Source organism: Eulemur rufifrons, chromosome 28, assembly GCF_041146395.1.
Source record: "Eulemur rufifrons isolate Redbay chromosome 28, OSU_ERuf_1, whole genome shotgun sequence".
NCBI lineage: Eukaryota > Metazoa > Chordata > Mammalia > Primates > Lemuridae > Eulemur > Eulemur rufifrons.
This window is the reverse complement of record NC_091010.1, coordinates 71,272,669-71,293,257: the sequence shown is the minus strand read 5'-3', so window position 1 is coordinate 71,293,257 and position 20,589 is coordinate 71,272,669. Positions and strand designations below refer to the sequence as shown.

The 20,589-nt window shown below is 58.4% G+C and overlaps 1 protein-coding gene across 1 annotated transcript in view; it reads left to right on the top strand.

Annotated features, from left to right (window-relative positions):
* Positions 1-20,589, top strand: part of TUBGCP2 (tubulin gamma complex component 2) — a 22,520-nt gene extending 1,931 nt beyond the window's left edge. Inside the window, exons 3-20 of the mRNA XM_069461008.1 lie at positions 1,811-1,905; positions 2,413-2,601; positions 4,317-4,445; positions 5,314-5,484; positions 7,352-7,511; positions 9,570-9,777; positions 10,098-10,297; positions 10,585-10,774; positions 11,447-11,592; positions 12,191-12,371; positions 12,828-13,008; positions 14,807-14,979; positions 15,205-15,333; positions 16,027-16,147; positions 16,820-16,963; positions 18,248-18,376; positions 19,155-19,318; positions 20,311-20,589. Of these exons, the coding sequence (XP_069317109.1) occupies positions 2,452-2,601; positions 4,317-4,445; positions 5,314-5,484; positions 7,352-7,511; positions 9,570-9,777; positions 10,098-10,297; positions 10,585-10,774; positions 11,447-11,592; positions 12,191-12,371; positions 12,828-13,008; positions 14,807-14,979; positions 15,205-15,333; positions 16,027-16,147; positions 16,820-16,963; positions 18,248-18,376; positions 19,155-19,318; positions 20,311-20,446 (2,712 nt within the window). The 5' untranslated portion in view covers positions 1,811-1,905; positions 2,413-2,451 and the 3' untranslated portion in view covers positions 20,447-20,589. The remainder of the gene's footprint in view (positions 1-1,810; positions 1,906-2,412; positions 2,602-4,316; positions 4,446-5,313; positions 5,485-7,351; positions 7,512-9,569; positions 9,778-10,097; positions 10,298-10,584; positions 10,775-11,446; positions 11,593-12,190; positions 12,372-12,827; positions 13,009-14,806; positions 14,980-15,204; positions 15,334-16,026; positions 16,148-16,819; positions 16,964-18,247; positions 18,377-19,154; positions 19,319-20,310) is intronic.

Below are 20,589 nucleotides of genomic sequence, written 5' to 3'. Positions count from 1 at the left end.
GTAAGTCCTACACAGTCAGACATTGGGTTTGTCCATGTGTGGTGACTAATAGAAATAAGAGCTCAGGACCATCAAAGAGACCAAGCGAGCTGTTGCAGCTAAACGTTCTTCAAAGTTGTGTTTTCCAGTGGGCACACTGTTGGCGTTTTTGGCGGGACAGTTCTGTTGATGTTTGGCATCCCTGGCCCTTGCCAACTAAATGCCAAGTGCCCCTTTCACGTGACAACCCAAAGTTGCCCCAGTACATTCCCAGAGGTCCCTGGGGGACGTGCTCGTGCAGGGCAGAGCTGCTTCCCGTCAGCTCTGTGCCCACCGTCTCGCGGCAGGCTCTCGGGGGATTGACACTCACAGTGTGGTGATGTCTGTGCTTCTGTTTTTACCACAAATGTAAAGCTTCCTGAAGATAGTTTTAAATAAACATCCACCTAGATGCTCTTTCTTCAGAAGTAGCTCTCTCTGCCCGCTTGTGTCTCTTGGGCAGACGATCTTGCCATCTAGCAGGACCGCGGCGGTGCTCAGCCCTCAGTTGCAGGACGACCTGCAGTCTTTGGGAAGCTGGTGGAATGCAAGTGAAACCGACGGTCCCTGGGTTCTAAGAGGCCACCGGTCGGAAAGTTTTGTGTTGTCTTTGCTGTTTTGTGAGGAGTTAGTGCCTATTCAGGGCTACCTGTGACGTCTCAGGAGAGAGCTGGTAGTTGAGGATGCTGTCGGTGATTCGCATCCAGCTTCCCTGTCGTAAAGCTGTTTCCCAGATGAGTTAGCGCTTCCAGGCGGGGTGGCCGTATGTAGTCACGGCAACAGCACCTGTCCTCCTTTCCTAGTAACAGTTGTGCGAGAATGTGCTACCTGGGAGCCCCTCGGTGCTGTGAAGAGCAATTTTAGTCAATCTCCAGACAACTCTAGGAGGATGTGCTACTCTCCCTTTGCAGAGGAAGCTTAGAGAGGACAAGCCCCTCGTCCAGCGTCCCCAGCCCAGAAGCAGCCACGTCAGAGTCCATCTGCCGTGCCCTGCTGGTCTTGCGCTCACGGCTGTAGTTACCGTGAGCACCTCCTGATTCAAAAGCACGTGCGCTGGTGACTTCTGCACGCGTGCTTATCATTCTGCTTTCGTGTCTGGAGGTAGCCTTGCTCTGGCTAGCGTTGACGTTCCCATACCCGAAACTGTTTTCTGTCACCAAAGATCGGAGTCTTGCTCTCTCACTGTCGAGTTCCAAGTTAACACTCACCAGTAAATTACGTGTCATGGGAGTGTGTGCCTAGTCTTCTGTCCTTGATGTTTGTTTAACTCGTGGCTTGTCCTCGCTGGAGAGCTCAGCACAGTAGTTGTCAACCTTTCTTGGGTCACAGAGCCTTTGAGAATTTGTTGAAAGACCATCTCAGAAAATTCACAAATGATTTTGCCTATGATTTCCAAGGGTTCATCTACTAGTCATGTATCTGAAATGAAGAACCCTGGTGTAGGTAAATTGTAGTGTTTGTGTGAAGCTTGTAAAGTTTGCCTATGTTTGTTCTTGAACCTATGGCAAATTGTCCCTGTGCATTTGTATCGATGTCCTTGTGTCAGCACTCTTGATGGCAATGGCTGACAACCAGTTATTAGTGGGAGCGTGGAAGTCCCCATGCCGCCTGCTGCCGCCCACTGGGAATGTCTGTTAGGGATTTGGTCCCGTGTGCTGTGTGTCTAACCGCAAGACCCAGGGGCAGCTGGTCCGCAGGGCAGGGGAGCTGGAAGGCAGCCCTGTGCAGCTCTAACGCGTGGGGAACATACATTGGTCTTTCGGAAGAAATCTCACCCAGAGTATCTTCGTAGGTAACCAGGCTTGGGCAGGACGAGGAGGTGTCTCAGGTACCAGAGTGCAGAGAAGACAAAGAGCTGGAGGTGTGAGCGTGGCTGCAGCTGGACAGGTTGGGGTCGAGAGCTGTGGGTGGGACTCTCTGTGCCAGGACAGGGCCATGGCCCAGCCCTGTGCAGAGCTTCCGGTGCAGATCCTGGACCCCCAAGGCGGTCATGTCTGCACAGCTGGGGCCAGAAAGCTCCGTCCAGCAGCTGAGGGAGCAGTGCCCTGCTGGCCCTGGGCGCTGTGTGGGAGAGTCACCTGGGAAAAGGAAAGCCAGGGCCTCCAGGGCCACATTCACTCTGCCACGGGGTGCGGCCCGCGCTGTAAGCCTGGAAGCTGGACTGGGGGCAGGGATGAACTCTGGGGTGACAGCAAAGCCCTGAGGGCCCTCTACTGAGGGACAGGGTGGCCGGGAAAGAGGCCGTTGTGGTGTTGGGGGAGGGGCCCCAGGCCAGGCCAGGGCAAGGCAATGATTTGGTTTGTCAAAGGCCTGGCCTTGGCCAAGTTTGGTTGTTTAAAAAATGTTTTATTTGTAGGGTTTTAATTTTATAAACAGCTTTCCTGTTACCTTTAGGAGAACACATCGTGATGTTGGTGTCTCAGAGCTAAAACTATGAGTGAATTTCGGATTCACCACGATGTCAATGAGCTGCTCAGCTTGCTGCGTGTCCATGGAGGGGATGGGGCCGAGGTCTACATCGACCTGTTGCAGAAGAACAGGACCCCGTATGTCACAACCACCGTCTCTGCTCACAGTGCCAAGGTGAGTGCCTGCCCTGGTGGCCTCAGCAGGGCCAGTGATGATGGCAGGTGGATGGCACTTATCAAAAGTTTTTCACGGCAGTGTGTGCTCAGCTGTGATTCTCGGGGAGGTGGTGGAGGTGGTGGAGGTGGAGGTGTGCGCTTGGCTCTGATTCTCGGGGAGGTGGTGGAGGTGGAGGTGTGCGCTTGGCTGTGATTGTCGGGGAGGTGGTGGTGGAGGTGGTGGAGGTGATGGAGGTGGTGGCGGGCGCTTGGCTGTGATTCTCGGGGAGGTGGTGGTGGTGTGCGCTTGGCTGTGATTCTCGGGGAGGTTTGTGCTCTGCTATGATTCTGCTGGCTCCTCTAAGGGCGAGAGCTGGGCTTCGAGCCCTGGCTCTGACACATCCCCTCCGTGGCCTACAGGGAGGGAGATTCATGACACACAGCCATTCCTATGGATGTAAACGGAAGCTACTGCGATTAACCACTTTGAAATCACTTTTCAGTGTTATTTCTGTAGTTAAATAGTATGTAATTCAAAATCATAGATCTTTTATTATAAAAGATGACTTTGAATTTGAAATCTATTTTTTTTTTTTTTTTTTTGAGATAGAGTGTTGCTTTGTTGCCCTGGCTAGAGTGAGTGCCGTGGCGTCAGCCTAGCTCACAGCAACCTCAAACTCCTGGGCTTAAGTGATCCTCCTGCCTCAGCCTCCCGAGTAGCTGGGACTACAGGCATGCGCCACCATGCCCGGCTAATTTTTTCTGCATATATATTTTTAGCTGTCCATATAATTTCTTTCTATTTTTTTTTTTTTTAGTAGAGACGGGGTCTCGCTCTTGCTCAGGCTGGTCTCGAACTCCTGACCTCGAGCTATCCACCCGCCTCGGCCTCCCAGAGTGCTAGGATTACAGGCGTGAGCCACCGCACCCGGCCAGAAATCTATTTTTTTTTAAACACAGTGTGGGCTGGGTGCAGAGGCTCACGCCTGTAATCCCAGCACTTTGGGAGGCCAAGGTAGGAGGATTGCATGAGGCCAGGAATTCAAGACCAGTCTGGGCAATATAGCAAGACCCAGTTTATAAAAATAAATTTTTTTAAGATTAGGCAGGTGTGGTGTTGCACACCTGTAGTCCCAGTTACTCGGGAGGCTGAGGCAGGAGGATAACTTGAGCCCAGGAGTGTGAGGCTGCAGTGAGCTGTGATCATACTAGTGCACTCCAGCCTGGGTGGCAGAGCAAGAACCTGTCTGAAAAATAAATCAATACACATTAAGCAGCATCAGTTATTTAAATAGCTCGCAGTGGCAGAAGGATAATTAGGTTACCAGAGTGTCATAGGGAGTTCAGGGACACACGGTTATATTTGGTAAATACAAATAAATAGAGGGAGCATCGTAAACCCTGGAGCACAACCAGCCCTGAGCCTGTGCGTAGCGATAGGTCCCAGAGGGAGTGGACTTAAGCGTAGAAATGGATGTGCAGACTGCTGGGAAGACAAGTGACTGTCATCTGACCTAAAGCTGAAGTAGCACGAAGGAGAAACCATACAAGAAAATATGGGTGGATTTAACAAAATTTTAGGTGAGTTTTCTTGGTTTATTTTAGAAACACATGCTTATTTAGACTATCTCACTTAACTCTATTTTGGCTTTGTGTTTAATTTTCTTGAAGATTTTTTTTTGAAGTGCTGGATCAATTATTGTCATTAAATTACTCATGTTTGTGCTTTTTCAGGTTAAAATTGCAGAGTTTTCTCGTACTCCAGAAGACTTTCTAAAGAAATATGATGAACTGAAATCTAAAAATACAAGGAACCTTGACCCGCTTGTGTACCTGTTGTCAAAGCTCACAGAGGACAAAGAGGTAAGTGCCTGTACCAGCCCTCGTCCCTCACCCGCCTTGGGGGTGTCAGGAAAGAACGTTCTCTCAGTGTCTGTGGAACATGCGTGTTCCTAATTAGGCCTGTGTCACGGAGTTGAGGCCTGGCACGTGTGTGCAATGTCCACCTGCCTGCTCCGACTGCGTCACTCGTGGGCTCTTCCCGGCCTCACGCCGGTAACACTTTGAGGCCCTTCGGTGCACAGGGTCCGGTGGATCAGGAGGGGAAGCAACTCCTGATGCGTGTGAACACGGGCAGTACCGACGCTGGGTGCCTCCCGCTCGGGCCGTGTGACTTTCCAGTGAGGGTCTGCTGGGCTTCTGCCTGTCACACGTCACTTTGATACTAAGAAAAGTACACGTTGAGGCTGGGTAGCCAGCCGGTGACGTGTTAGGTCTCCACTCTCCTATTGGAGGTGATGGGTGCAGCTGGGTGCTTCTGGGCCACTGGTGCTAGGGACAGAGAAGGGGACGTGGTCGGCGCAGCCAGGGAGCCTCGGGTGCAGTGTGGAGGAAAGCTTGCCCCTGGCGGCAGAATGCGGGCTGGACTTTCACAGCAGGCTGTGGGGTTCCCTTCGCCTTGCGTTTTGGCGACGTGGCGGGTGCTGCCGTGTGGCGGGTGCTGCCATGTGGCGGGTGCTGCCGTGTGGCGGGTGCTGCCGTGTGGCGGGTGCTGCCGTGTGGCACGAAGCGTTCACAGGCCGCCCATAGCCAACGAGCCAGCAGGGAGCCCCCTTCTTTCACTCCCTCGTGTGGTGATTGGGGTTAGAAAAGAAGGAGGGGGGGTTGCTTTACCTGGCGAGGTACACAGGCATGCCAGCCTAGGATGAACGAGTGGTTCTGCAATTTCCAGACTCTGCAGTATTTACAGCAGAATGCGAAAGAGAGAGCTGAGCTCACAGCCACTGTGGGCAGCACCACCGGCTTCAGCGTCCCCACCGCGGCCTCCAAGATCTCCATGCAGGAGCTCGAGGAGCTGAGGAAGCAGCTGGGCAGCGTGGCCACGGGGTCCACGTTGCAGCAGGTACCGCATCCGTGGCTGTCCACAGGCGCCCGCGCCCGCTGTGCTGGCGTCCACCAGATGGGCCTGTCTCCCTGTCGCTTACTAGAAGTGAATCTGATTTAGAGAGGCTGAGACCTAACGGTTGTGACCTAGCTCTTTATGGGTAATTGATTTTTAGCCAAGAATTTTGAGCGCTGCTGTTCTGGACAAGAACAGCCAAGTAGTGGCAGTAAGGTTCTGCCTTAGCTATCTCAAGGTGGTGATGGAATCTGAGCCAACACAAATGACTCCCCATTTCCCTCCTTTAGTTTTTTTTTTTTTTTTTTTTGAGACAGAGTCTCACTCTGTGGCCCGGGCTAGAGTGCCGTGGCGTCAGCCTAGCTCACAGCAACCTCAAACTCCTGGGCTCAAGTGATCTGCCTGCCTCAGCCTCCCCAGTAGCTGGGACTGCAGGCATGTGCCACCCTGCCCAGCTAATTTTTTCTATTTTTTAGTTGTTTGGCTAAATTTTTTCTATTTATAGTATAAAAGGGGTCTTGCTCTTGCTCAAGCTGGTCTCGAACTCCTGAGCTCAAGCAATCCTCCCACCTCGGCCTCCCAGAGTGCTGGGATTACAGGCTTGAGCCACCACACCCGGCCTCCTCCTTCAATTTTTGGCTATTTCTGATATTATATTTTCTACGTTATATTTTCAAGATTATTTTTTTCCTTCTACACTTATTGCTTGTTCTCTCATTTTTTTGGTGTGAGTCATCTCCAAGGCCCTCCTGTTGCTGCCGCACCCCAGCCACTCTGACCTTCCAGCTCCTCTTCAGAGCCGCGTCCCTGTGAGGGCGCCTAGCGTGTGTGTGTCCGGTACAGAGCTCTGACAAGGAGCCGATGCTAGTGGGGCATGTCTGTGTGCCGGACGTGGTGGTGACCCTCTGCCCGTGTCGCTGCCCTCAGACCGCTTTTCCCATGTGACATGTGAGGAAACCGAGGCTCGTCGCTAAATGCAGAGCTGGTTTGCACCTGCTCCTAGCACTGCCCGCCCTGATGGGGACTCAGTGCTTCCAGAAGCTGTGCCAGCTTGCCAGTCCCCCTGGCCCGTCAGCCTCTGGTGGCCAGGGCCACCGCAGGGCGAGGGCTCTGTCACGTGCCGGCTGCCTTCGTGCTCCCTCCCGGCTCTGTCCCCGAGGCCCTTCTGCAGGGCGAGGTGCACGTCTGGGCTTCACCCAGCAAGTCGCGTTTAGACCTAGTCCTGCCAGGGAAAAGGAGATTCAGATTCTTGGTGGTGTGTCCTGGTCTGAAAGCCCCGCTCTGTGTGGAGAGGCAGCCCCTTCCCTCACGGTCCCTCCGCTTGTGCCGGGACTCACCTGTGGGCCCCTCAGCAGCCCGAGACCCCTGGGAGGGGGGTTGGGTCTCCCTGTCTCTCTCCTTCCCCAGCCCCTCACGTTGCGACAGGCACAGAGAAGTGTGTTTTATTTTAGTGTTTGCACATTGGTAGAAGCACTCCCTTCTGGGTTTTTTGGTTTGTTGTTTTTTTTTTTTCCATTCAGGATGTTATGGGGGTACAAACATTTTGGTCCCATGTGATGCTGTTTGGCCTGCCCACGCCAGTGCCACAAGCCTGTCCTTCCCCCACACAGCGCACTTTGCTTCCGTGAGTTGTAGGTTCACCCCCCGACTGTCACCCAGCGAGTGTCGCTGCCATGTGAGCACCTTAGTGTCGGCCAGCCAGTACCAATTTCATGGCGGGTCCATGTGGTGCGTGTTTTTCCATCCCTGGGATACCTCACTTCGAAGGGTGGGCTCAGTCTCTACCTAGGATGATAGAAGAGGTGCCAGATGACCATTGTTTCCGTAGTTGATACCCTTCTGTTTTTCTTTTAAAAAATATCCTCGTTAGTCTCTGGAACTTACAAGAAAGATGCTTCGAGACAAGCAGAACAAAAAAAATTCAGGCCAGCACCTGCCTGTCTTCCCGGCGTGGGTGTATGAGAGGCCCGCGCTGGTCGGGGATTTCCTGATTGGCTCGGGTGTAAGCACCGACACGACTTTGCCCATAGGTATGTGATGCGTTTATTTCTGGCTCCCCGGGAATTTCACGACTCCTGTGCTCGTGGGGTGCTGCCCTGGCGGGAGCCCCGCAGCAAAGCATGGGCACGGCCGGCCCTCCCCAGGGCTGCCCCTTCCCAGGTCTAACGGGACGCCCCGCCCACCGCCGTCCTCCCCTTTCCCAGCCCTGTGTGGCTGCACGTGCCAGCTCACCAGGGTCCTTCGCAGGCTCCTCTCCCGCCCTCCTGCCAGAGCAGGGCTGGGCGGAACTGACACCTCCCGCCTGTGCCCCTGGTGGCTTGGCACAGACCCAGGGTGTCAGTCCCACGGGGAACTTGGCTCTGAACAGCGATTTGTCATTCCTGCCGATCCTGCCACAGCAGTGCTCTCAGTGGCCTCTTCAAAGCAGTGTGTCTTGTAGACAAAATGCAGATGAGACCACATGGTCCTTTCAGGACGGGCTGTTGGGATCTGGGACGTGTCCCCTGGTGCACTGTGGGCTGCGTGCCGTAATTCACAAGTACCTGTTTGGATTGAAAAACGAGGCTTTGCAAATTCAGGCCATAGAGCACCTGCAGCGTTTTGCCCCATCGCTGGTCCAGAGTCGAGGAGGCCTGAGGGCTCAGTCTGCGTCACTGTGGCTGTGAGGCTGGTGCCGGACCCGGTCACAGCTGCGCCAGGAGCGTCCAGTCGAGTGGTCACAGGATGCTTGGTCCCAACAGCTGTGTGAGGGCAACAAAGGGATTTTGTAAACTGCAGGGTGCGTGTGGCACCTTCCCAGGCTGCCAGGCCGCGGTTTGGGTTGGGTGTGGGTGTGGCCTGGCCAACATGGGTGCCCCAACCACTTTCTGCTGCCCCCCCAACCTGGGCCTGCCGTCCCCCCCTCCAGTGTCCCTTCCTTGAAGCTCGTTTCCAGTCTAGGACTTTTGCTTTTTTTTTTTTTTTGAGACAGAGTCTCGCTCTGTTGCCCGGGCTAGAGTGAGTGCTGTGGCATCAGCCCAGCTCACAGCAACCTCAGACTCCTGGGCTCAAGCGATCCTACTGCCTCAGCCTCCCGAGTAGCTGGGACTACAGGCATGTGCCACCGTGCCTGGCTAATTTTTTCTATATATTTTTAGTTGTCCAGCTAATTTCTTTCTATTTTTTTTTTTTTTTTTTTTAAGTAGAGACGGTCTCTCGCTCTTGCTCAGGCTGGTCTCGAACTCCTGAGCTCAAACGATCCGCCTGCCTCGGCCTCCGAGAGTGCTAGGATTACAGGCATGCGCCACCATGCCTGGCTGATTTTTTTTTTTCTCTATGTATTTTTAGATGTCCCGATCATTTCTTTCTATTTTTAGTAGAGATGAGGTCTCGCTCTTACTCCGGCTGGTCTCAAACTCCTGACCTTGAGCGATCCTCCCGCCTCGGCCTCCCAGAGTGCTAGGATTACAGGCATGAGGCACTGTGCCCGGCCTTTTTTTTTTTTTTTTTTTTTGGAGGCAGGATCTTTCTCTGTCACCTTGGGTAGAGTGCAATGTTGTCATCCTAGCTCACAGCAACCTCAAACTCCTGGGCTTAAGTGACCCTCCTGCCTCAGCCTCCCGAGTAACTAGGACTACAGGTACGTGCTGTGACGCCTGGCTTATTTTTGTATGTTTAGTAGAGATTGGGTGTCACTCTTGCTCAGGCTGGTCTCGAACTCCTGAGCGCAAACGATCCTCCTGCCTCAGCCTCCCAGAGTGCTAGGATCACAGGCCTTGAAGTGCTTTTTGAACTCCTGCCTTTATCTCCTTACCGGTTGCACTCACTCGAGTGTAGTGGACTTCAGTGCAGTGAGACCCCTACCCTCCAGGGCCATCACGCCGCCTGGGCCTGGACCTGTCCTGGCAGCTTTGGAATCTCAGCCTCTGGTTCCCCAGTGAGATCGCTTGAAGCCAAATGCAACAACTTACTCTTAAACCCAGGGATATTTGAGGGAGTTGCACAGAAGGGGGCGGGGGAGAGTGTGACTGATGGGCAGATGAGATCCCGGGGCTGTGGGGGTCGGTGGGCATGGTGCCGCGCGGAGCCCAGCGCCGTCTGTCCCGCAGGCACGCTGCCCCTGGCCTCCCAGGAGGCAGCCATGGTGGAGGACCTGCTCTACGTGCTGGTGGGTGTGGATGGCAGGTACATCACCGCCCAGCCCCTGGCTGGGAGGCAGAGCCGGACCTTCCTCGTGGACCCCAACCTGGACCTGTCCATCAGGGAGCTAGTGAGCAGGATCCTGCCGGTGGCGGCCAGCTACTCCACCGTGACCAGGTGGGCACCGGCGCCTGGAGCGCACGCTGGCTGGCGGGGCTAGAGTGCGTCCCGATGACTGTAAAGACCTTGGCCCCCCTTCTGAAGAAAGTCCCTGCCTTGGTTATTACTCAGCCTTGTTCCTGACACGTCCTGGGGGGCCTACGAGCCGCCATTCTAGGGTCCTGACTCACCACGCAGTGGCAGGTTCCTCTGCGGGATGAGAGGCTCGCGTGAGTCACTCACTTCCTGTTTCAGGAGGGGATGCAGAATGTCTGACGTTTCATCTGGAAATGTAGCTCTTGCCTTTTTAAGGATGTCTGGTACATCTTTCCTCATAGGTTCATCGAAGAGAAGTCTTCCTTCGAGTACGGGCAGGTGAACCACGCCTTGGCGGCCGCCATGAGGACCCTAGTGAAGGAGTACCTGATCCTGGTCACCCAGCTGGAGCAGCTGCACAGGCAGGGCCTGCTGTCACTGCAGAAGCTCTGGTTCTACATCCAGCCGGCCATGCGCACCGTGGACATCCTGGCCTCCCTCGGTACGCGCTGGCCTGGCAGGGGGAGTGGGGGGCGGGTGTGAGGGTGAGGCTGGAGCCGGGCACCGGCCCTTCCGTTCTTACTTCCAGATGCCAGATCGTGAGGCCAAAGCCCACGTTTTACTAATTTGAGGAGGAAGGCTTTGGAAGCTTTTATTCATAAGCTTTAATTAGCAACTGCAACTTTATAGTTTGAGCATGTCCCAGAAAAGAAGCACCTCTCCCAGCAAGAAGGCCGGAGACTACCTGAGAGGCTGCAGTCTTGGCCTGAGCCCCCCTCTCCCCTGCAGCCGCTGCCGTGGACAAGAGTGAGTGCCTGGGGGGCTCGACGCTGAGCCTGCTGCACGACCGGAGCGTGAGCTGCACCGGGGACGCCCAGGCGCAGGAGCTGTGTCTGCACCTGACCAAGGCGGCCAGCGCGCCCTACTTTGAGGTCCTGGAGAAGTGGATATACAGGGGCGTCATCCACGACCCGTACAGGTGGGACCCTCGTGCAACCTCCCTGAGGGACTGGGAGGCGCTTGCCAGCAGGTGGCCATGTGCGGGGGGTCGGGAGGGTGTCCGTGCTGCCTGTGAGCGGATTATTCTGCGCGTGCAGGACGTTAAAATCCCCTCAAGTCAGGCACCGCCTTGCTGCGTGGGCTCTGGCCCGGGAGGCCCGTGGCTTCTCCTTGGTTATTACAGGCATGAAACAAAACGCATCGGCTCACAGAGAGCCCTGTTGCCCTCACAGGTGTTTGTCTGAACATTTTAAAAGATCAGTCTGTGGTGTAGAAATGCGTGTTTCTTTACTGATGGACCAAACAAGGAAACCCAGCGTGACGGGCAGACGTGGGCACAGCGTCACACTCGCTGGCATCGCGAGAATGGCGACCGGCGGTGTCTGGTGTCTGCTGGTGACAGGGTCCGAGTGTCATCGGTTGTCTGTGTTCGTAATGGGAGGAAATGCTAGATCCACTCAGAGGTGGATGAAAATAAAGACAAATTAATTTCCCGTCCTGCTCTGTTGACCCCTAAGGTCCCTGAATCGCAGGTTAAGTGCCCTGCGCAGCGTGAGGTTTGCAGACTGAGGCCAGCTCACAGTGGGGGGGTAGCTAGAAGTCAGGGCGTGCGTTGGCCTCTGCACCTGCTGACCCGCGCCCTGGTCCTCAGCGAGTTCATGGTCGAGGAGCACGAGCTGCGCAAGGAGAAGATCCAGGAGGACTACAACGACAAGTACTGGGACCAGCGCTACACCGTGGTGCAGCCGCAGATCCCGTCCTTCCTGCAGAAGGTGGCCGGCAAGATCCTGAGCACAGGTGCGGGTGCTGGCGGGGGCGCCCCGGGGCCGCGGTCCGGACTGGCCTCTGCGGGCTGCGGTGGTCCGAGTCGGGCCGTGGAGGTCGCCCGCACCTGAGCTGCTGGTCTCCAGGCCACGTCCTCCGCGTTGTCTCTGACCCCAGGAGGCCATCTCACAGGTGGCTTCTTTCTTTATTTTTACTTTTTAATTCCTGAAAATCTCATCACAACCATGGGAAAAACCATGAAGGACACAGGCCTGTTGGGCCAGCGGCAGTTTTACTCACCACCACGTGGGTCAGGGCCTGGCCTCGTGCCGGAGCGGGACGCAGGGACCCTACGGAAGGGCTGCAAGGTGGTTATGGTCTGGTTCTCATAGGCCTTCTGGAAATTGCTTCTGTGCTCTGGATCAGAAATTTGCCTGCAGGAAGAGCTGCAGGGTTCACCGCGGCCCCTGTCCTTGGGAGCTGGCAGTTGTGTTTCTCTCCCGGAAACTGAGTTTGTGGAGCTGAGTCCAGTCCACTCCCTGGCGTTTGGACCGCGACAGCCGAGGCTTCAGGCCTGAGATTTGCTGCACACGTGGTAACGTTTCCAGTCCGCTTTCCTTTGTCTCTTCAGGAAAGTATCTCAATGTGGTCAGAGAGTGTGGCCACCACGTCACCTGCCCGGTGGCTAAAGAGATTATCTACACGCTGAAGGAGCGGGCGTACGTGGAGCAAATCGAGAAGGCGTTCGACTACGCCAGCAAGGTGCTGCTGGACTTCCTGATGGAGGAGGAGGAGCTGGTGGCCCACCTGAGGTGGTTCTCTGCACACTCCCTCCTGGGGAACACGGGGCCTGTGGGGTGTGGGGCTGAGGTTAGGGGTCACTCCGAACGGTCCTGTCCCGTCTTGGGAGAAGTGGGGCTGCTGCCGGGTGGTCTCCAGTCTGAGGACGGCACCTGTGCCGGGCAGTGTCTGTCCCTGTCCCCTGTCTGGGGCCCAGCTGCCCTGCCCACCCGTCCCTGCCTGGGGCCCAGCTGCCCTGCCCACCCGTCCCTGCCTGGGGCCCAGCTGCCCTGCCCACCCGTCCTGCCCGGGGCCCAGCTGCCCTGCCCACCCGTCCCTGCCTGGGGCCCACCGGCCCTGCCCACCCATCCCTGCCTGGGGCCCACTGGCGCTGCCCACCGCCTCACCGGACACGTGGCCACATCACACATCTTCCGTGGCTGCGGTGAAGCGCCGGCGGAGTGCTCACCACCCTCTCCACGGCACAGGTCCATCAAGCGCTACTTCCTGATGGACCAGGGCGACTTCTTTGTGCACTTCATGGACCTCACCGAGGAGGAGCTCCGGAAGCCAGTGGAGGACATCGCGCCCCCCCGCCTGGAGGCCCTGCTGGAGCTGGCGCTGCGCATGAGCACCGCTAACACGGACCCCTTCAAAGACGACCTCAAGGTGGGCGCCGCGGGCTCTGGGCCTGGGCTGCTGGGGTGGGCGCCGCAGGCTCTGGGCCTGGGCTGCCGGGGTGGGCGCCAGGACGGGCTCTGGGCCTGGGCTGCCGGGGTGGGCGCCAGGACGGGCTCTGGGCCTGGGCTGCCGGGGTGGGCGCCAGGACGGGCTCTGGGCCTGGGCTGCCGGGGTGGGCGCCAGGACGGGCTCTGGGCCTGGGCTGCCGGGGTGGGCGCCAGGACGGGCTCTGGGCCTGGGCTGCCGGGGTGGGCGCCAGGACGGGCTCTGGGCCTGGGCTGCCGGGGTGGGCGCCAGGACGGGCTCTGGGCCTGGGCTGCCGGGGTGGGCGCCAGGACGGGCTCTGGGCCTGGGCTGCCGGGGTGGGTGCTAGGACGGGCTCTGGGCCTGGGCTGCTGGGGTGGGCGCCAGGACGGGCGCGGGAGACGGGCTGTCGGGAGCAGCCCCGTCCCGTGCTGGCCTCAGCCGTGTCGTGGGTCTCTTTCTAGTTTCTTCAGTTGTAAAGTTAGGGTATGGATTTGAGATCTCTTTTCATAGGAGCGTTTATAGCTGTAAAGTTCCCTCAGAGCGGGGCTCGCAGGGCATCCCTAAGTTTGGGTATTTTGTGTTTTCATTTCCACTGTCTCAGTGTGTTTTCTAATTCCCTTGTGATTTCTCAGCTCCATTGGTTGGTTGTGCTTGATTTATACACGTTTCTTAATTTTCTGGTTTTCCTCCTCTTCCTTATTTCTGATTTCATTTTGTGGTCAGAGAACATGCTTTGTGTGACTTCAGTTTTGTAAAAGTTATTGACTTGTTTTGGGGCCTCAGGTGTACCCCAGAGAATGTTCCGCGTGCCCCTGAGGAGCGTGTGCGGGCAGTGCCGGGTCGTGAGGTCACTGTGCCGTGTCTCTGGGTCCCTTCCTTCCTCCGACCTCCCGTCGGTGGCTCTGTCAGCTGCTGAGAGTGGGCGCTGCCATCTGCCCCGTCCTGTGGTTGTGTTTCTCCTCGTGACCCTGCGCATTCTTGCTTCGTGTGTTTTGCGGTCTGTTGCCAAGAGTATTTTTATAGGATAAATTTCTAGCAGTGAGATTATTGGGTCAAAGCGTGCGGCCCCTGCACAGCGGGACTGGTCTTACTGGGGTTTCGTCTCAGGACACTGGACCAAGCGGGGCTGCCGTCTGCACACGTCTCTGTCACTCTGACGCACAGGGAAGATGTTTTCAGATTTTCGTTTCTCTTAGGTGAGCGTTTTTGTCTGTCCGTTAGCTGCTTGTTTCTTCATCTTTCATCTTTGTTCTTGCCTTTATTTTCTGTCTTGTCATCTTCCGTGGACTTGGAGGAGCTCTGTCACAGGCTCCGTGGTGTGTGGCTGGCGCTGGCTAAGCAGTGAGTGACGCTGTGGGAGTGTGTTCGGCCTGTCCAGCTCCGTCATCGCCAGACGGCTCCACCCCTCAGCCTGGGCCTGGCGCTCACTGTGGCGGAAAGGTTTCCATCCCAGGGTTCGGGTTTATGTGTCATGTGGTTTCTTGCCTGCGCCGTCCGCAGCAGCTGGGGTGTTTATTAATAGAGAGCAACTCATCTGTATTTTTCTTTGTCTGTTTGAATGAGCGGTGGCTTCGTCTTGGACTAGGGTTTGTCCGTAGATGCTTGGCTGTCCTTCACACGAGCCCCCAGTATCTAGACACGGAATTCAGGGAGACTCGCCTCGGGACTGACTCGCTTTCCCATCCCCTGGGGGGCAGGACTTGACTTTTGGCCTTGCCCTCTAAAAATCGGATGCTTCGTTTTCTTTCTTTTTCCCAAGATTGACCTGATGCCTCACGACCTCATCACTCAGCTGCTGCGAGTTCTGGCCATCGAGACCAAGCAGGAGAAGGCGATGACCCACGCCGACCCCACCGAGCTCACGCTGAGCGGCCTGGAGGCCTTCTCCTTCGACTACATCGTCAAGTGGCCCCTGTCCCTCATCATCAACAGGTGAGCGGCCGCCCGCAGAGGTGTGTCCTGGGTCCGCATTCCGGCTTGGCGGCAGGTGCAGCTGTGCCCTGCCGAGGCCGCCTCGTCCTGCCTGGGCCCGCGGCTCTCCCAGGCCTCTTGTGCCCGGGGGATCCTCGGCTGTCCAGGGCCACAGGGCGCCGTGTCGACTGTGATGTCGGTGCCGGCGGCAGCCCCCGTCTGAGACTCGGTGCCTCTCCCCTGCAGGAAGGCGCTCACCCGCTACCAGATGCTCTTCAGGCACATGTTCTACTGCAAGCACGTGGAGCGGCAGCTCTGCAGCGTGTGGGTCAGCAACAAGGCCGCCAAGCAGCACTCGCTGCACTCCGCCAAGTGGTGCGCCTCCCCGCCCCCGCGCTCGCGGACCGCCGTGCTTCTAGCCTGCTAGAGAAGTGACTTCAAAATGCACGTTTATGGCTTTTGCACCCATGATGTGTCAGTTTTCATGTCAAAGGGCAGCGTGACGCCACTGTCCACCCCACAGGGGCCCCTGGCCCTAGCCCCCATCCCTCTCGGCAGCCCAGGCGATGGCGCCGGCGTGGAGACCGCCCAGGTCCGTCTGTAGGACACAGCCCCTCGGGGGCTGGGAGCCACGTCGTGCTGGCGGCAGCTCCCTCGCCCCCCAGGTGCTGTGCGCCTGGCCTGTGCCCCAGGTGGTGCTGGAAGGGAGGGCTGAGGGCAGCCTCTGTCTCCACAGTAAAGCACAGAATCTGCTGTGTGGTGTCCCCCCCCCCATCTCCAGGGTTGGGCTGGTGGGTGACGTCCCTGCAGGGCACACGGAGACGGGGTGGTGAGTCGTGTCAGGCAGGACGGGAGCTGGTGTCCCTGGGCCCCCGTGCCGACCGCCACACCCTGCACGAGAAGCGCCGCTGTTAGTGTCGGTGCCGTCTCTGTCTGAGCCGCCGTCGGCTCATGGGAGCAGCAGCACGAGAGTCGCCTGTGCTCAGAGGAGGGGCCCGTGCTGCGGAGGACACCGCCGAGGCCTGGCCTGGCGTCACGTTTTCTGGGACTGTCGTTTGTGTCACTCAGGTTTGCCGGGGCCTTCACTCTGCGGCAGCGAATGCTCAACTTTGTTCAGAACATTCAGTACTACATGATGTTTGAGGTGATGGAACCAACCTGGCACATCCTCGAGAAAAACCTGAAATCCGTGAGTTTGAGCTCAACAGATCATAGCATTTAAAAGGCAGGCTGTGTGTCACAAAATGGTCTTCAGGGCACCAGGTTCTGGTTCGGGTGGGGGAGCGGCAGCGACTCCTCCCTGCAGCTCCACGCCCCTCGTCCCGCTCTGCAGAGGGGAAGTTACGGCTGCCGTGGCCAGTCCTGGGGGGAGAGCCCTGTTCTGCGTGCCGACGGCGGGTCTCTTCCCACACGGTCAGTGTGAGGGAGGCAGAGAGGGCAGAAGAAGGGGGGCCTCCTCCCTTCACCCACGTTGCACGGGAATCGCTGTCCAGACGTGTGGACGCCCCGTGGGCGCCGTCCCCTCCGGGGGGCTCTGAGCACTTAGCAGCCGGCAGCCCCCCAATCCTGCCTAGGCCCATGGGGCCTGCGCCAGAACCTCGGTTACCAACAAGCTCCCAAACCAGCAAATAGCCGTATTTCCTTCCTGTTTTACAAGAACTAAAAACCTGGACCTTTGAGGGCAGGCTTAGTGGGCTTTTTTAGTGGTATTTTGAAGTGTTCCCCTGAATGACCAGAGACCCATTTAGGAGGTGGAACCTCATAAGCAGATGCGTCAAAAGGCAAGACCCAGTGCCACACACACTGTCGTTCTGAGAGAAAAGGCTTGGTGCCGCCATCAGCCCCAGCCCTTCCCTCGCAGGCTTCCAACATCGATGACGTCCTCGGCCACCACACGAGCTTCCTGGACAACTGCCTGAAGGACTGCATGCTGACCAACCCCGAGCTGCTGAAGGTCTTCTCCAAGCTCATGTCCGTGTGCGTCATGTTCACCAACTGCATGCAGGTGCGCACAGGTGACAGCAGGTGAGGACAGGTATAGGCAGGTGAGGACAGGTATAGGCAGGTGATGGCAGGTGAGGACAGGTGATGGCAGGTGAGGACAGGTGATGGCAGGTGAGGACAGGTGATGGCAGGTGAGGACAGGTATAGGCAGGTGAGGACAGGTATAGGCAGGTGAGGACAGGTGATGGCAGGTGAGGACAGGTGATGGCAGGTGCATACAGGTGATGGTAGGTGAGGACAGGTGATGGCAGGTGCGCACAGGTGATGGCAGGTGAGGACAGGTGATGGCACAGGTGATGGCAGGTGAGGACAGGTGATGGCAGGTGAGGACAGGTGATGGCACAGGTGATGGCAGATGAGGACAGGTATAGGCAGGTGAGGACAGGTGATGGCAGGTGAGGACAGGTGATGGCAGGTGCATACAGGTGATGGCAGGTGAGGACAGGTATAGGCAGGTGCGCACAGGTGAGGACAGGTACTGGCAGGTAAGGACAGGTAATGGCACAGGTGATGGCAGGTGAGGACAGGTGATGGCAGGTGCACACAGGTGATGGCAGGTGAGGACAAGTGAGGACAGGTATAGGCAGGTGTGCACAGGTGATGGCAGGTGGGGACAGGTGATGGCAGGTGCAGGTACCCAGGCCAGTGCTACAGCAGCCCCGTCCCACACCTTCTCCTGCCCTTGCGTTTTGTCGAGCCCAGTGTTACCTGAGTGTTTCCAGAACTCCTGGGTCGTCCTGGCCTGGTGGTCCCTCCCTTGAGCCCCACCCTGGCAGTGTGGGCAGCGACACCTGGCCCTGCCGAGTCCTCCTCACGTCCGCACTGCAGGGTGTGTCTGTGGCGCTGGTCCCCGTCCTGGCTGTTGCGTTTCCCTGGGACTGGAGCCCTCGGCTCAGCTCAGCATCTGGGCACTTGTTACGGGCAGTTGCCCGAGACGGTGGCGGAGAAAACAAGTGTCCAGTGACGAAGGGGCGGCCTGGGGGCCCCTGGGGCTCCGGGGCGGGGGTCTGAGGCGCGCACCCTGCAGGCAGCGCCATCGCGGGGTGGGACGAGGTCGGGGAGGAGCTGGAAAGTTGGTGGCTGTGGAAGGCCGTCCTGGGGACTCTGTCGGCACAACTGAAGTCACTTCACCGGCAGCCTCCAGAGGTGTGCTTGCGGGTCCCCTAAGCTGCGGGGACAGCACCAGGTGCGCAGCGGGGCGTGTGCACCTGCAGGGACTTGGGTGTTTTCCACAAATCGTGGCTGCCACTAACGGAAGTGCTTCTGTACGACCTCCCACCCCTAGAAATTCACCCAGAGCATGAAGTTAGACAGCGAGCCGGCCCGGCCGACGCTGGAGCAGGGCACCCTGCTGGGGCCACCCGCAGGGGCGGAGAGGGCCGAGGAACGGGCCCGGAAGGAGCTCAGCCGGAAGGTGCGTGGTTGGGGAGAGCCTCTTCCTCCGGGTCGGGCGCAGCCGTGGTAACGTGGCCGCACTCGGGAGACGGAACCTTCCCTGCACGTTTGTTTCTGTCTCACCTCCATGGAAAACAGACTTAAAACTCGGTTCCGACTGCAAGAACCTTCCTGCTCAACTCTGGTCCTCACCTCAGCCTGGTGGGCTCCAGCGTGCCACCGGGGTGGTCTGCGGGATGGGTGTCGTGCAGGGAGCCTGGGCACCCCACAGAGCACCGGGGCCCTGGCCCTGCTGTCTCCCGTGGGAGCCTCTCCTGAGCCGGCGCCGGCTCGCCGTGTGTCCTCTGGCCCTGCAGGAGCCAGCTCCGGCTCGGCATGAGCCCGGGGGGTGGGGCTCCCCGCGGTCCCTCGCAGGAGGGGCAGAAGAGACGGGCCGGGAGCAGGGACCTGAGAGATGGCTCAGCCCTCTTGCGTGAGGCAGCCAGGAGACACCTGACCTGTAGCGGGGAAGCTCGAGGTGCACCGGGGGGCGGGGCCTTTACCTGTCCCTCGGCAAGGCCCAGAGGAACCTCCAGTGTGCTGGTGGCAGCTGTGCCACTTGCTTGGGGCATCTCGCCATGTGCCACAGTCTTGGGAACGTCTTGTGACACCGAGTTTTTACCTCGTATCACATGGAACCGGTTTCTACTATTTGAGAAAAAAGGGAGGAAGCGGAAACCAGAGCGCGGGGGCAGTCGGCGGCCAGGACGCCCGCTGCAGGCGGCGACGCCGGCTCACGCTCCGCACTCTGCTTGCAGGGCCTGGCCGAGCACGCGGACGCTCCCCAGCTGGCATCCAGCTTCGAAGCCACCATCAACAAGTTTGACCAGAACTTCTCCGCGCACCTGCTCGACCTCCTGGCCCGGCTGAGCATCTACAGCACCAGCGACTGTGAGCACGGCATGGCCAGCGTCATCTCCAGGTGGGTGTCGCGGCCGCCTCCGCCTCATCTCCCCTCCGCCTCGCCGCGGCCCTGAGCCCTGCCCTCCCTCGGCCAACGCCTGGCTCCACGAAGCCCCCGTCCCTTGGGTCTGGCCCCGGTGGAACCTCAGGAGGGTGAGGGGTCAGCCGGAGGCAAGTGTGTGTCCGGCTGTGTCATTGGTGCTGCCCCTGGTCACCGTTGTCCCCTGAGGTTGAAGTTAGGGCCAGTGTGGGTGCGGGTGCTGGCTAGCGTGTGCAGGCATGTATGCACATGCGTGTCAGGGTGGCCAGCCCTCTTCAGGGCGTGACATTCTGCACACCGGGCTGCCAGGCAACTTGGGCTGCCCATCCCACCCCCACGTAATGCGTGATTCCCGGGGCAGGGCTGGGCTGGCCTCGCTCAGCCTCGGTGCACCCAGAGCCGGGAGGAAGGGGGGCGAGCGGGGCGGGCGGGGGCTCCTCGGGTGGACGGTGGGTTTGTCATCGCTCACAGGGGTGGGGAAAGGCGGCCTCAGCTTCCAGCTAGGAAGGGGCCCTGTCCTTGCGCTGACCTTGAGAAGCTGCCCCCACGGACGTCCCAATTTCCTGAGTGGGTGTCTGAGGCCGCCCTGCCTTGAGACGTGCCGCTGGGTGGCGCAGGCCCCTGGCACTTGGTGCCACTGGGGGCCGAGGGAGCCCCAGTGTCCGGGGCTGCGGGGGGAGCAGTCTGCGTCCACACCCCACGGCCGGCGCCCAGCTGGGGATGCTGTTAAGACGTTGGTCAGAAGCTTTGGTTGTCTGGCCTCAGTTCCAGTTCTGATGTTGCTTAGAAGCCGTGCAGGTCGTGGGGAGCAGGAGAGCAGAGTGGGTGTGCCCTGCTGCCATGCTGGGAGGCGGCCTTGCTGTGGCCTCTGTCGCTGGTCATTTCCCTGGGTGGTGCGGAGGGGACCCAGCATGGGACACGCGTGTGCATCTCCTCCAGGAGGGACCCCGCTCCCCTTTCCGTCCACACAGGCTTGACTTCAACGGCTTCTACACGGAGCGCCTGGAGCGCCTGTCTGCAGAGAGGAGCCAGAAGGCCACCCCCCAGGTGCCCGTCCCGCGGGGGCCCCCCGTGGCAGTGCCCAGGGTTGCAGTCACTGCACAGTGAGCTCTTGGCCACGGCTCGGAGGGAGGGTGTGGGGGGGCCAGCAGGTGCCACGGTGTGAACGAGTCCAGGACTTGCCAGTCAGATATTCCTGAACACGTGTGTTCCGTGTATTGTTTCTGTTCAAACATAAAGTCCGAATTATC